The sequence below is a fragment of the Acanthopagrus latus genome, chromosome 13, assembly GCF_904848185.1.
Source record: "Acanthopagrus latus isolate v.2019 chromosome 13, fAcaLat1.1, whole genome shotgun sequence".
NCBI classification, from domain to species: domain Eukaryota; kingdom Metazoa; phylum Chordata; class Actinopteri; order Spariformes; family Sparidae; genus Acanthopagrus; species Acanthopagrus latus.
This window is the reverse complement of record NC_051051.1, coordinates 8,504,061-8,519,384: the sequence shown is the minus strand read 5'-3', so window position 1 is coordinate 8,519,384 and position 15,324 is coordinate 8,504,061. Positions and strand designations below refer to the sequence as shown.

Genomic DNA, 15,324 nt, shown 5'->3' with positions numbered 1-15,324 from the left:
AATCTCAAACCGATTACTGGACCATGAGAATTAAGATTAATTTCATAGTTGACAAGTAATCATTGCAACTCTCTAATCAGTGTTTTTCCCCAAAAGTCCAATAACAATGTCCTCAAGTGTCTCATTTTCTCAGCAACCCCCCAAAAAATCATCTGTTTACTGTCATAATGGAGAAAAGAACCCAGAAAATATTCACTTCTAAAAAGCGAATGAATCTACAAAAAGCATCTCCAAATCGCTTAATCATTTATCACAAATGTTGGCAGTTACCGTGAAAGATCACAACTAATCATTGCAGTCATCGTCAAATAATATCTGTGAATTACTTTCAAGATTAATCGATTAGTTGTTTGGTTTATAAAATGTGGAATCTATCTATCTATCTATCTATCTATCTATCTATCTATCTATCTATCTATCTATCTATCTATCTATCTATCTATCTATCTATCTCTCTAAATTATTCCTGTTCTCGATTAATCTTTTGATTTTTCAATTAGCTATTTGGTTTATAAAATGTCAGAAAAACACTCAACAGATGTCGATCAGCGTTTCGTCCCCAAATGTCTCGTTTTGTCCACGACCCAAAGGCACTCAGTTTACTTTTAAAGACGCCAGAAAATATTCACATTTCAACAGGCTGCAATCAGAGATTTCTTTTTTCCCCCCGACTTTCATTACTTAAGAAATGACTCAAACTGTAAGTGGTGTAGTTCCTGATCTTATCTATCCACTGGCACTCGGTGGAAGTCAGTTTGCAGATTTTGGCAGTGCAGTCATGTGAAGGGTCGCGTGTGGAAGCCTTACTGCATAAACTTTTTTTTAAAGCCAAAAAGGTTACTGTCCGTGTGTGTTTCTAGACAAAAAATATATTTATTAAAAAAAAATAAAACACTGAGAGCGAGACAGATGGAAAGAGACAGAGAGAGACACACGGAAAGAGAGAGAGAGAGAGGGATGAAAAATAAAACAGCAACAAGACTTTCTGTGAAGTACAGGAAAGTACTAGTTTTTATTCCTTCATAATCAAACTTCACAAACAGCTTGAACTTGTACAATACCTCAGAGAGTGAAAATTACAAAAAAAGTGCTGGTAACATTTACAAAAATCATCCTTACTTAGCAACAATCAGTTTATTCTTCCACACTTTTTTTAGTCTTTTGTATTAAGGCTTAATACTTCTGTATAAAGTATATGCAAGATAAGTCTTCACAGTTTTTCGAAAAAAGTCACAATATTATGTAACATAATGAAGCTTTTACGGCTATTTTCTTTATAATAACAAATACACATCACTGGTAAATATATGTGAAATACAGGGCTTATTGTAAAATGGCAAGTAATGATACTGTTTGCTGAGATAAATTGATTCCACACACTGTTATAGGAAAGTTTTTGACATACCATTGCTATAACTGAAGGAGGAGGAGAAAAAAGAAAAAAAAAAGAAAATGATAAGCATAAACACTTGGGAGATCGCCTCCAAACTTTGGCACATCCCATGAAACAAATTTCACAAATTAATGAGATTTTTTTTTTTTAATATTTATTTTTGAACTCATACATATGGAAGAATAGCTAAACTGGCATAAAGTGAAAACATGCTGTGTAGTAAGGTGCTAAATCAGAGATATTACATTTGCCAGCCTCTTTTTTTTCTTTTTTTCTTTTTTTTTCCCCACATGGACTGACATGAATAAGGTGCATTTGTAAGACTCAAAGCATGTAGGCCTTTTTCTTAGATGTCAACAAAATATGTAATAAATACAAGTTTTCAAAAACAAAAAAAAAAACAAAGGAAAAAAAAAAAAAACAACCTAAATTAATTTGACCAATAGTCTTGAGGCGACCTCGTATACTCATGCATTCCCATGATTCAGAGAAAAATGAATATCCCTACTGCAGTTGTGTAACTCTCTAACTGTGGCATGTGAAAGTAAAAGCTGTATTGTATTCATGGTATGTGTTATTTGCTTTTTTTTTCTCGTTTTTTTCTTAGATTTTTTTCGTTGTTGTTGTTGTTTTGAACCGTTGAAACTGTGACAAACTTTGATGAGTAAAAGGAGATGGAATTTGAAAAACTGAATGTGAAACTAAGCCAAGATATATTCACAAGATCCTCTAAGCTGCACTGGTTTACAGGTCAACAGATGAGAGCTCTAGCCCTAGACTTACCAATTTCACCCTCATGCATACTGTACGGTTAAAGTGACGCAACAAGCTTGCTTAAATAGTCTACATCACAAAAGCAATTTGGTTTTAGTGCAAACACAATTGGCTGGCTTCAGCTTCTCAATAATAACAAGCTCACCAAGGAGATTACAAGAAGGCACATACTTATGCTTCCTCTAACACGCAACATATTTAGACAAACCGCAACATCTTTCAACAACACCACAAAGCGGTGAAAAACAGGAAAAGCTACTACATCCAGATAAAATGGTGAAGAAGTTTTGCCATTTGTGAATTATTGAGAGAAAATTTACATTTATCCATCAACAAAATAACGACGTTAAGGTCGGTAATTACTGCTGTCGTGAGCGACCTCGCGGAAAAAGGATGACGGTATGGTACATTTTGGTGGATTCTCTACATACGTGGCCAATAATGCTGTGTTCGTACGACGAAAAAAGGTGCGGATTTATTTTTCTTCCTCTAACAAGCGTTATTGTTTCACTTTAAAGCATCTTATTTATTTTTTTTATTCATTTTCTTTTTAATCTTAGTAACGTCCCAGCGGGGGAAAAAAGCACTCAAAGTGACCAAATATGCAGAGAAGATTTCTTTTTTAAGGAGAAAAGGTGTGCACGACAGTGGACAAAGCTGGGGTTTTATCTTTTGGTATTTGTGTTTCTCTTTAAATAACGTTGCCGGCTGCGTGATGAAGACTCGCGGGAAATGATTCCATCCCTCATACATCCCGTCTCTCACTTCAGATCTGCAAGAGCTGCTTGATTTGTCCAAAACAATCACAAGAGGAAACAACAGTTTTTAATGCCCCTCAAAATCTGGACACTAATACTCATGGGTACTGCTGGATAAAAAAGAAGAAGAAGAAAAGAAAGAGACCCTGCTACAAACAACAACATGTGGATATCATTTAAAAAAGGTGACCAATTCTGTACCTTTGAATACAAAAAGAAAAACAAATCAAAAACATGTCAAATATCACCATTTTACGACAACTGTCACATACTATGGTTTGAAAATGTGTTTAGTGAATTATATTGCTTTAGATAGAAGAAGACCAAAATAAGTCTAGTGCAAATCTCTTTTCTGGTTTGAGAAGTGGTGGTTGGTGTAATGAGACTCAACTGTCATATCTGCTCTACCATAGCAAGAACACACCAGGTGATTTTTTTCATGACTGGATAGCTGTCGAGTGGTATCCCTTTACGATTCTCTATTTTTTTTTTCTGAAATATTCATGAGATTTTTTTTCTCTTTTTCAGAAAAGGAAGTTTAAAAAAAAAAAAAAAAAAAAAAAAAAACCTCATCCGTCACCAGTCGATGCCATGCGAGAATTTGGAAGGAAAAGAAGAAAAAAAAAGACCCTACTAAATATTTCCTATTATACATAACCCATCACCCCAATGAATGCAATTAACCAGCACAAAGGAAATGTCTGAACTTCTTACATCTAAAATGACTCCTATTTTGAGCGGGAGGATGGCGGCCATGTTAGTCACCCTCCCCCTTGTACAGCTGGGAGGATGTGCTTTTTTTTTTTTTTTTTTGTCTGTCAGCTCACATCTGTGCTAACGGGTGTTGTCTGTGCAGTTTATGTCTGTCAAATACATCTCTCAACTTGGAAATGTTGGAAAACTCACTCCAGTCCAGTGTTTGACAAATCATATTATCAAAAAAAGAAAAGAAAAAACGTCCTTGCACATACATTTAAGAAAAAAAAAGAAAGAAAGAATCTTTATCCCCTATTTCAAAACAGCAGTCAACACATTTCAAACAAGCTTGTTTCATAACAATAATAATAATAAAATACAAACCAACTTGGAGCATAAATTATCAAAAAAACAAACTGAAAACACATTACTGCAGCATATATTTCAGGGTTTGCTTAGTTGTGATGTTAACTACCTTTACTACAACAGCTCCACTTCTGCCAAGTTCATAGCTATATAGGAGAAGTATTTCTTAGGGAAGAAAAAAATAATAAAATATCGAGCTAACGTAGGCCAGAAAAAGAGCCTGACAAAATATACACATATTTATAAGCACATCTCATAGTTCAACTCAAGTGCATGTTTACAGAAGCATCTACATACAAAGATATGGCAGCAAAAAAGCCTGAAAAGCCAGATGAAAAAACAAAAGAAACAACCTAAGCTGCTTTGATTAGGACATGTGTTATTTCTTATTTGTGATTTTTGAGAAATTCTGTCCTCACCCAAGGTACAAAACGTCGCCCGAATTACAGTAATTCAAATTTCCTATTTTGAAACACACAGGATGAAAAATATACAGCAGATTCACCGAGACCTTACAGTAATAAAATATTGTCAGATTTTTAGCCAAATGGTTTACATTCCGCTCGCAGATGATGTGTGTCGTCATTACAAAAATATATAATCACTTTCATAAATATTTGGACCACATTGTGATATCTAAATTCATGTTACGGGTTTGGTTTTGGATTAATTTTTATCATGTAGTGATGGCTGGCTCTGATGCTTTCTTTTTTTTTTCTTTTTTTGTATTTTGTTCAGTGAACATGAACGACTGTGACATTTGCTTAGAGAGTGTATCGTTATTCTCTTTCGTTTTCTTTTTTTTTTGGCTTCATAAAACAACCTACAAATATGTGCAAACTTAACATCTTGGTCCATCTCAAGTATAAATGGCTAAATGTACTCTAAGTCACAATAATGTCAGATTAGTATTTCAGGGACAGCCTTTAAAATATTAGACGGTGCCAATATTTGAGTAAAACTGCTAGAACAAAACTATTTAATCCGAGTGTGTGGGTGAACAGGTCTACACTGATGTGCTAAATGTGTGTGTTAGAAGACATAACCAATGATTACTGACTGTTATGTTTTCGCCAGAGGAACAATGCAACATTTACAACCTTTTAACATGCGATAGTTTACATCACAGCTACTGTGTCAGATTCATTTTTATGTTTTGTTGCATTTCTTATAAAAGGAAAAAAAATCTATTTTGGTCTACAATAGGCAAATTAACCCAGTAACCACAAAAAAACTATAAACAACCGATCAAGTGACAAAAAAAAAACAAAAAAAAACATAGATGCATTTTTCACAAGCACCCTGCAATGAGAAGAAAAACAACAAAAAACAAACAAAACACAACTTGTAGCAATCGAGCCCAATCGTAAGAACCCCACACACATACAAAATCATTTTCTCCATAAAACTTAAATTATCTTAACCCTTTCTTTGGTTTGTGAAAACAAACATTGTCTAGTACAGATTTCTTTCCCCCCCTATTTGACTCCTAATGATTAGCATGGCCCCGTTTGACTAATTACCACCACCGGCCCCTGTAGGAACATTACAGTGCTAAAATGTTTTTAATCTAAGTCTGCTGCGTGTCCCTGGTGGCAGGCAGACTACGTGCTGGCTGAGACAGTGACCAACATCGTGGTGAAGAAGAGCTTTCTCTTTCATGATTTATTTTGACATGTCTGCACTATCAAAAGGTGACCTACGTATAGAGAAACAGAGTGATGGTATAGTGCATGTTGTCTATAGAACCGGTCCGCACAAGCTCAAGGCTTTGTGAGGTTTGTGATCTCGTGGCGAGATGAGATTTCTTTTTAAAAAAAGGAATCTATTTGTTAGGAAATATACTAAACTTTGATGTCACGGGCAATGTTTGCTACTACATAATCAAATGTCCAACAGATCTGTAAAACAATCAAGCGCTGGAAATCCTCCAAAATGTTAGGTTAGTTAAGTGTGGAAAACAAATGCCAGACTAGAAGTTGGAATGCTCTGGACTTGAACAGGAATGCATGTTGCTGCTGCCGCACACCTTTTTTTTTTTTTTCCTTTTAAACTAATCGTCTCATCAAGCTGGACTTAGCCAAAAAAACGATGAACGCGAACACAAAGAGTTTAGTCTTCAGAGGCTAAATCACACCCAAGTCTCCTCACCACTGCGATTAAAAAAAAAAGAAAAAAAAAGGATACAGAAAGCCTGTTATCGAGGGAGACTCAAAATATAGTTTGTGCTCCAACAAAAACAACAACCCCCCCTCACCACCACAGGAAAAAAGCTGTGTAGACAGGACTGCATGCTTCATTTGGACTGATCTGATGATGGTAGATACCTGACGATGATGTTTTATTGAAAAAACCTCATCTGGGTAGTGTAATAACTGCATGTTCGGAGAAAGTGATGATAGAATCTAGATGTTTCTATAGCTTAGTTTAGCTGTGTTGTACAGCAGCTTCACTGTGAGTGTGTGTGTGTGTGTGTGTCAGTGTGTGAAGCTCAAATATCAAAATCTGAAAGTCCGAGTGTAAAAATGTGAACCGATGCTGCCTGTGTTGGATGACAGGGACTAGCTGTATCACATTGCCTATATTATTGTTATTATTACCAATGCTTTGTTTTGACATTAAATGTGTGTGAAACTAAGCCTTCAACATGTGCTTTTTGTTAATCATAGCTGTTTTCTCCTATTTTTTTCTCGGAAACTATGTATCATGGAGGATTTAAAGACTCAAAATGAAGGCAATCACTCGCTTTTGGTATGACGCGCGCATTTGCCGTTAAAATAAGTTTATGTTGTCACTTAAAAAAGATTCCTTTTTCATTTCACCGCCCGGTCGCCACATCTAATTTAACAATAGTGGCATAATTTTAAAAAAGTGTCTTTTTTTTCCCCCCTAAATTTGGCACAGTAACTAGGCTGGAGAAGGTTAGAGAGAAAACTGTGGTAATTAGTCCACAGGGGACGGAATAATAAGCCATCCCCCCCCCAAAAAACCCTTTTATCTCGCAGCCACTCAATCCTGAAACTTCACTCTACTATATTTTTCATTTCATTTTCCATGTTGCTAAACCGACCACTTCCAAGACATTCGAATGCTGTGTGCTTGTGTGTGTGAGGGTGTGTGTTGCCAAAAAAAACGTTCAATTCGTAATCTCATTTTGCCTCCAAAGTAGCCGTTATAAATATCTACTGTGAGTCTAACGTTTAATGACCGTCTCTCTCTTCCCTTTCACGTCGCTCATTGCTTGCCCTTTACAATTTCAAGCTGTACAGAAAAACAGATACGATAAAACTTTAATGGTCGTTGTGGGGAAATTGGGCACCGGCTTGCATGTGGAAGGGCCCGTCATCGAGGTCAAAGGGCAAAAGCTATCAGAGCAGCTGCCTTGCAAGCAGTGTGTGACTGGAGGTAACCACTGCCATGCTCATAGATGCCATTAAACTGTGAAGAATGGTTATGTTCACCAACAATTCTTTCAAAAAACAAAATCCAGTTTTGACGTGGATTTTCGTTCACTGTGGCAGACAGTGGCATGTTAACTTTCACCTCTTCCTGTTGATGTGTAGCTCCCTCTGCTGTTCACAGAGTGCCACTGCCCTCTTCCCCCCACAAACATACAGTACAGTATATGGCTTGTTTGCAAACGGCAGAAAAAAAAAAAAAAAAACACCGACAGAGAGGGAGAGAGAGAAAGAGAGCAACATGAAAGGAAAAAAGAGGAACCGGTCATTCGATTTTTTTTAAATATGTATTTTTTTCCCACGCAAACCTATTTTGTATATTTCTTTTGAAGGATAAAACATGTGATTGCATTTTAATATCTTTGAGTCCTCCGAGATGTATAAATGTAAGATAAAAAATAAAACTTGCGGATGTAGCCTTTTACTGTATATGTATAGAACATTTCAGGTTTTTCTTCTTAAAGGGTTCTCTTAGGATGCACTCACAACCACCAGGTCTTAGCAGTAATAGTATAAATAGTATATTTTTTAATAGACCATTGTGTATATACTGTATCTGTGCAATGTAGGAGAGAAAAACTATGAATATTCTGTATAGTTGCTGTATGTACTGATAGGCACTTGATAGGCATATTCCCAATATCCCACAAGGTACTGTATACTCTAGCTGCTTTATCAAACTATCTGAAAATGTATTCTTCATCTGTGTGGAGATGGTGATACTTAAATATATATAGTCTATCTGTAAGAAGTTATTTATTTCACTCTTATGTGTACTGAAGAAAGGCCCAAAAAAATGCAGTTTATCCTCTGAACGGTTCCATGTGTTTTCCGTATTCTAACTTTGTGACTTTTTCGATTAAATAAAAACAAATCTGACTTAAAACGTGTGGAGACAGACTGAAAGAGACGAACGGGAAGACAGACACATGCTTATTAGAATAAAATGAAACCTGTTCCGTTACTCAACACGACCCCTCACCATTACTATCTTCCTTGTTTTCATCTCAATGCAAAGCGTATAAGCGTATAGTATATTACAACTGTGAAATATGACTCAATAACTGACTATCCTTTTATCCAGCCGCGTGAAGCTATGTATGTATAAACAACACCACTATGATCACCGTTAAAAAACAAAAAAGCAGGAGGAAGCCTGAAATAAAGAAGTATAACGATGAATTAAACATACTGCAAGAAGGACAACAATGTACTGTAGACCCTGTGTCTCTACGCTAAGATAAACAAAACATGAACAGTAATATATTTGAAAACACAATACAAACAGCTGCAGGCTCAAGGCTATTATCTACTTTCAATATGTTTTGTTCTGGAAAATATGCAAACACTTTTGCAAACATAAAGCCTAGACTTGTATTTTTTTTTTTTTTTCAAAACTAACAACTAGAAGAAGAAGCACGATTGAGATAAGGACTCATTTTCTGGATAATGTTGCGACTTTTCAACAATTTTTCAACCGACTGAGAAAAGAGAATCAAGCACCACCACGAGTAGCAGAAGCAGTATAAGGAATATATAACTATGGACAGTGAAGAGGGCGTGTGATGCTAATGCAACAGGGGGAGGAAGCCTGGGTTATATGCTATAGCACGGTATGACACACTGGAGAGAAAGTTCTTCCCCTTTCCGAGCCCGGTCTGCTATCAAACACCTTATGATACAAGAAGTCAACTGACAATGGGACGAGTTATTAGCCCTCATCCGGATCACGTTGAGATTGGCTACCTTTTGTTATTCCAAAAACAAAAAAAGATAGAGAAACGATTGATAGTGTAATTGTGAAATCAAATATTTCAAAAAACCAACATCGAGCTACTTAACCTACTATTTAGACCAATGATACCACAAAGCTGGTTGTACTCATCTAGCTACAGTCAATAGTGCATTTGATATATGTGTTTACACAAAATATGTAAAATTTAGGTGCCATGAAGGAATGCTAGATCACTGAATACATACATTACACTGAAACAATTCAATTCATGTCTCTGCCTTTGCTTTTTCGAAAGAAGTGATGATGTTCGTTTTGGCAGTGTTTTAACTTGGTACTGAACAGACAACAAACACCGACGTCATGAGCTGTGTGCCATACATGTGGCAGTACTGTTGGAAAAGAGATCTCGGCAGTTGCTTACATATTCTATTTAGTGCATTGTCTGTTAAGGCATGAGATTACCCTCCACGTGCTGTGTAGAGACAAATATAGCACTAGCATGCGGCAATATTGCCATCCTGGCAACAACAGCTACAAACAGGAACCATACAATTTAGGCTTATATGCACACCATAGGAGACGGGCCCAATCAAATGTTAAATAATGTGCTACTTTTACTGCGGACTAGCCTCGCGATTTTTTTTCTTTCCTCTGTATTTGTCACGTGCGGGTCAGTGTTTTCTTTTTTTAGCCGAAGAGAAACCAGGATACTGAATCTCTCCAGGCCTCACGTGTTCCTCACTTGACCCCGCAGGAAATCTAGTAGCAATTATACAAAGTTTAGCATCAAAATGCTGGACACAACTCCTCCAAACGGGTGCGGCGTGGTCAACAGCACTTGACCCCCTGGCTTTAATCAAATCTCAGAACAAGTTATCATTACAGGTGCCACATCAGCCCAAAAGGTTTGGAGAGCTGCTTCTCATAGTACCTGCGTTGCATATTGCTAAGGAAGCCCTACAGTTCAGATATTCCACTTATCAACAGTTTGATTAGGCTATAACCACACACAGACACTCACAGACATACGAACACTAAGGAAGGGACACAACTGTGTACAACTGACAGACAGATATCAAAGAAGCTGCATTCCATCACCTCCCAACACCTTTAAACCCACAGAAAGTTGTTCTAGGACACACATATCATTTATGTTACACACACACACATTATAAATGTATTATTATTATTATTCATAATATAATAATAGTTATTATTATTAGCTCCGCCAACGAAATTGGACGGGAGTTGCGTTTATTATTACTGTTTCAATGTTGTTTCACTGTTAATGTTGTTTGGCTTGGATGTTCTTGCAGGAAAAATTCTGTCTGTTTATAAAGAAATGTGTTTGAATAACTGTTATAGGGAGCTGACTCCTTAAAAGAATGAATTCAAAGGTTAAAAACGTAGATGAGCACACGTAATGGTACATATTTAAATAAAAATAAATGCTTGCATTAACACGGCACGAGTATATACTGTAGGTAACTGCAAGCAATAACAAAAGCCAAGAACCGCTGAATTACCTAATGAATAAATTGAAACAAAGCTATTCTATTACATGTGAACTCTACAACCAAATGTTAGATTTAAAAAAAAAAATCCTCTTTTCTAAAACTATAATATCTCTGTTAACAGTAGTGCACTTATTGGTTTAAGCAGTGCAACATATATGCAAGAAAATAATGCAGTCCACTTATCAAGATTTAAAAAAATGTTTTTTTTTCCTTTGAAATTGAATAAAAGAGAAATCATAGAAGTTCATTTAAGGAAAATGATTAAATATTAAGCACAGGCATTTTTAAGAAAATGTGCAAAGTAGCACTTTGTTTTTTTTTTTTTGAATCTACAGCGGGGTCCATGTAAGACCGCTGCACGCAGTTATTCTTTTAACAATACAACTACGAAAAGTGTTTGCTCACACAAATGAGCAAATCCTTCGGATTGCAGTTGCAGGCAGTTGCATGTGTGTGTGTGTGTGTGTGTGTGTGTGTGTGTGTGTGTGTGTGTGTGTGTGTGTGTGTCCTATTTTCGAGTAAAAAGCAATTACAAAACAATTCAAATATCAGAAATGAGCCTTAAGTGATGTGATGCATGGATGACAACTTGCGCACACTAGCTTCCAAATCGATTCTGTACATGCTGTGTCTAGGTTTTTTTTTTGTTTTTTTTTAGAAAAATCAGGAATGTATACTATTGTCTAGAACGTCCATCTGCAACTTGTGGTATATCACCAAACAGAGTGATTTCAATGGAGCTACTTGTTTTGCTTTGACACTGTATTTTTCTTCCAAAATGTTTGCATGCCATTTGAACCTTCAGGGAGAGCCAAAACATACAGAGTAATGCATTTAGCTCTCACTTGCTGAAATAGCTTTGCAATAGTTTGAAGTGGTTATACAAGGGTTCTAGGATGAGGATGGCATTTATTTCCCATTTGATCAAATTAAATCCCTCCCTCTTTAACACTGTTCCAATCAACAACTAGCCTAGACCCTCACCCCCACCCCAAATATTAAAATTGGATCATCAAATTAAAACCATGTAGACTGCTCAATAAAAACAATTGTTAAAGTGACAAATCCTTGTTTTTAATCTACATCCCATAACAGTCAGGTGCAAGTTGAGGAGCAGCAATTATGAAGGAGAGAGTTTAGTCGCATATGCCAGCCTGCCAGAACTGTGAATGTCAAAGGCTAAAAACAAACCATCAGCAAAAGAATCTTTCTTTTTTTCTTGTGTTCTGAAATGGAAGAGGTCTACTAGCCTTAACAGTCTTTAAAGATATTAGTGGCAGTGTATGCAAATGAGTTAAACTCCAAACTTCAGAAAAAAAGAAACATATTTTTGCTCAAATACTGTCTCGTCAACACACCCCTTAATTTAGTAAAAACGTAACCATCAGAATGCATGGACAACAATTACAAAACATAATAATGAGAAATATTTGCCCCGTCACCACTGACAGGAAGTTACATTTCAATAAAATGGTTGAAATTGGTACCTTGACAACAGCTGCATTATAATCCCTTAATACCATAGGAATAAATAAAACCCACTGTCAAATTAACTACTCTCCTTTTTTTATTTTACAGAAGAAGGCAATCTTGTGACCATCAGTATTTTTTAGAGGGAATCTGTAGCCCAACCCCAGATGATTTTTTTGTTATTGTTGTTGTAAATTATACCACAGTAAGCTTGGACATCTATAGTTTCCAAACTGGTCAGTATGGGTTCACAACTGCCATGATCTATGGTTCATGGCATTGTACACACACACACACACACACACACACACACACACGCAAGCACGCACACACGCAGACAAACAGACAGACACATGCAAATACACTAACGCTCGAACATATATGCACGTGTATATTCATCCAGACGTATCTACACTAAAGGTGTGTTTGTGTGTATGTGTTTCTTTCGTAGGCCTTTCGGTAGTGTTCAACACATAAATCAGTATTTTAGGAAAGCATACATTTAGAGGCCTGTAGTTAGGATCCATCCAGTAGATCAATATCAAACTACTAAGCCTTAAGGCCACCATCTTTTTTTTCTTTTAGAATAACAGAAAAACAAAAAAAATCTTTTTTTTTTGGGAAACTTAATGTGCCAGTGTCTATACTCATTACTCTTCATACCTCAAAACAAGAAAAGGAAAATCTAGTGCCATTTTATTTGTCATTCTTTTTGAAAGAAGTTTATCTATTAGTACTTATCCATCGGAGACATGCATTCGCATGTGGTCATTGAAGTGCTCCATTTGGTCGAACTTGGCAGGGCAGACGGAGCACACGTAGGTGGTCCCTTCTTGGCAGCTCGCTTCTGCGGCTACACCCACTCCTGTTCCAACCCCAGCCCCTACTCCAGCACCTCCACTCACTGGCATGGCGAGGGCCACCACTCCAGCACCAGGCTCGGGGACAGCCATCGGGATGGGGATGGAGACCGGGCCGGGGGTAACTGCACTCCCCGACAGGCCTGTGATGGCGCTGCCTGTGCTGTGCAGGGCCATGTGCCTCTCCAGCAGGGTCTTGTGTGAGAACTTCTTCTTGCAGATGTAGCACTCATAGGACTTCTCTCCACGGTGCAGCCGCATGTGGACATTGAGAGAGCTCTTCTGGGTGAAGCGCTTGTTGCAGATGCTGCACTGGTAGGCCCGCACCCCTGTGTGTGTCACCATGTGTTTGATTAAGTAATCCTTCAGGGAGAACGAGCGCCAGCAGATGCTGCACTGATGAGGCTTCTCACCTGGATGTACATGCAAGACAAAAGCATTAAGGGGAAAAAAAGAAAAGACATATTTTGAGGATTAGGTGTACAAAATATAGAAAAACTTGTGCAGCAACAGTAGACGCCTGAAGCCAGAGATGTTACTCTTCCAGTACAGGAACATACCTCAGGCTAGAATTATTCAAACCTGTGTAAGTTTTGTTTTGATGCCATATGCTTTGTGAGAAAAAGCTTTCTCTAAAATGCAGCAGTTATTACAAGACTGTACAATTGATATTTTCTAAAAATTCAGTAATGACTGTGCAGACACAGAGAGGTGGACCCACAAGAAAATATGGGAAGAACACACATTAATGTTAATTCTCATATGATCAAGAACCAAATTATTTATGCATATATTCGCTATTTTTCCAGTTTGAGATACAGGCTCATTTTACATAATTGTCTCTGCTACGGGGCGACAAATATTAACATATTAATAATCAAGTCAAACTAACATGTGGACGGAGAGACTGACAACACTGTGTACGGGCGAGTTGTATCATACAAGTTAATGAAGTCCTGTGTATCTATCTATCTGTTTGCTGCTGCTGCACTGAGTAATTTAATTCATGTGCAGCTACCTGCTTTGATTGTTTGATGCCGGTAATTCAATTTCATCCATTTTATTGGTTTGCTTTGTTTTTCTGCTCTGATCTGCCCCACTGGATGGTCAGCAATCAGGGGCAGTTACAGCTCATCACATTAATTCACTCTTTTGCTCTCCCAAGTCGAGGTAGTAGCGACTCAGACAATTGAAAAGCTGTCATTTTCGCAGCCCGTGACACCACACCTCCACTGCATGTCGCGTGAGTGCTGGTGTGTTCATAGTCTTTTCGCTAGTTGAAGTGTGTAAAGTACAAATCCATATTTTTAGGCAATTTGCATTCTATAGTAAAGTCTGTTGAGATTGGAGGTTTTGAGATGTAATTTGTTACATTTGCATCTCGATTACCTTTCTTTTAAATGAAATATAGACCATTTACGTGTCCAATGCAATATAATGCTAAATCACACTGAATCTCTGATGGATGAATAATATTTTTTACAAGATCGGGTTAATGTAATCCATCATCAAGCCGCCGTGGGACGTACAGATCTCGTCCACGTGATTGATCGATCAGTCTCCCTCTCAATATGTCATCGCTCTGCTCGGCACAATCGTGTGAGTAAGATTGGGTTTGAAATAGCATTCACGAGCGGTGGAATCTAATGAATAATAATGGATATATGAGTAGGCAGTTTTTATGAGATCATCTAATTATAAGATATCTAATTCTTTCTGTCTGTGATGATGATTTCTACAGATTGATAAGGCTGTCAGTGCTAGGAGAAAAGCAGTGCGCGGTGTAATAATGTGCTGAATGAACAATCATTGTAAGTCAAGATACAAATGATAACAAAGATGCTCGCCAACTGCGACCGAATGAAAGCACACTTTGAGGCCACCAGTATGAAAACACAGCAAACATACCAACGCTTTACACTACGGTATTTTCTTAATGCGGTATTTGTTCATTTAAGTGCTCATTTGGACTAAAAGGAAAAGATCAAGGTGGGCACTGAATCTACCACCACTTCAATTTAACAAAGAAAAAGTTAAAGTTTTTTTTTTTTTTTTTTTAGATATCAAAGACAGAACCTTCTGTTTTCAACTTAGCACCTCAACCTCAACCGGTCATCTCTGTGACGTGATCTAATCTAACAATGGCGAGCAGGCCACTGGAAAACACAGGACATGTGTGACAATGGGTGTAGTGTAAACTTAAAAAACTAAATTTGTCACTTTCTGAGAGGGAACAAACTACAACTTCAAACCCTGGGTACACACATAAGGAGCGTGTTAAAGGGACACAGCTCTAT

The 15,324-nt window shown here is 37.2% G+C and overlaps 1 protein-coding gene across 2 annotated transcripts in view; it reads right to left on the bottom strand.

Moving 5' to 3' along the window:
• Positions 1-993: 993 nt before the first annotated feature.
• zbtb20 (zinc finger and BTB domain containing 20) overlaps positions 994-15,324 on the bottom strand; it is a 119,959-nt gene continuing 105,628 nt past the window's right edge. For both annotated transcript variants that reach the window (XM_037119714.1, XM_037119715.1), the window contains exon 4: positions 994-13,440. In XM_037119714.1, the coding sequence (XP_036975609.1) occupies positions 12,905-13,440 (536 nt within the window). In that variant the 3' untranslated portion in view covers positions 994-12,904. The remainder of the gene's footprint in view (positions 13,441-15,324) is intronic.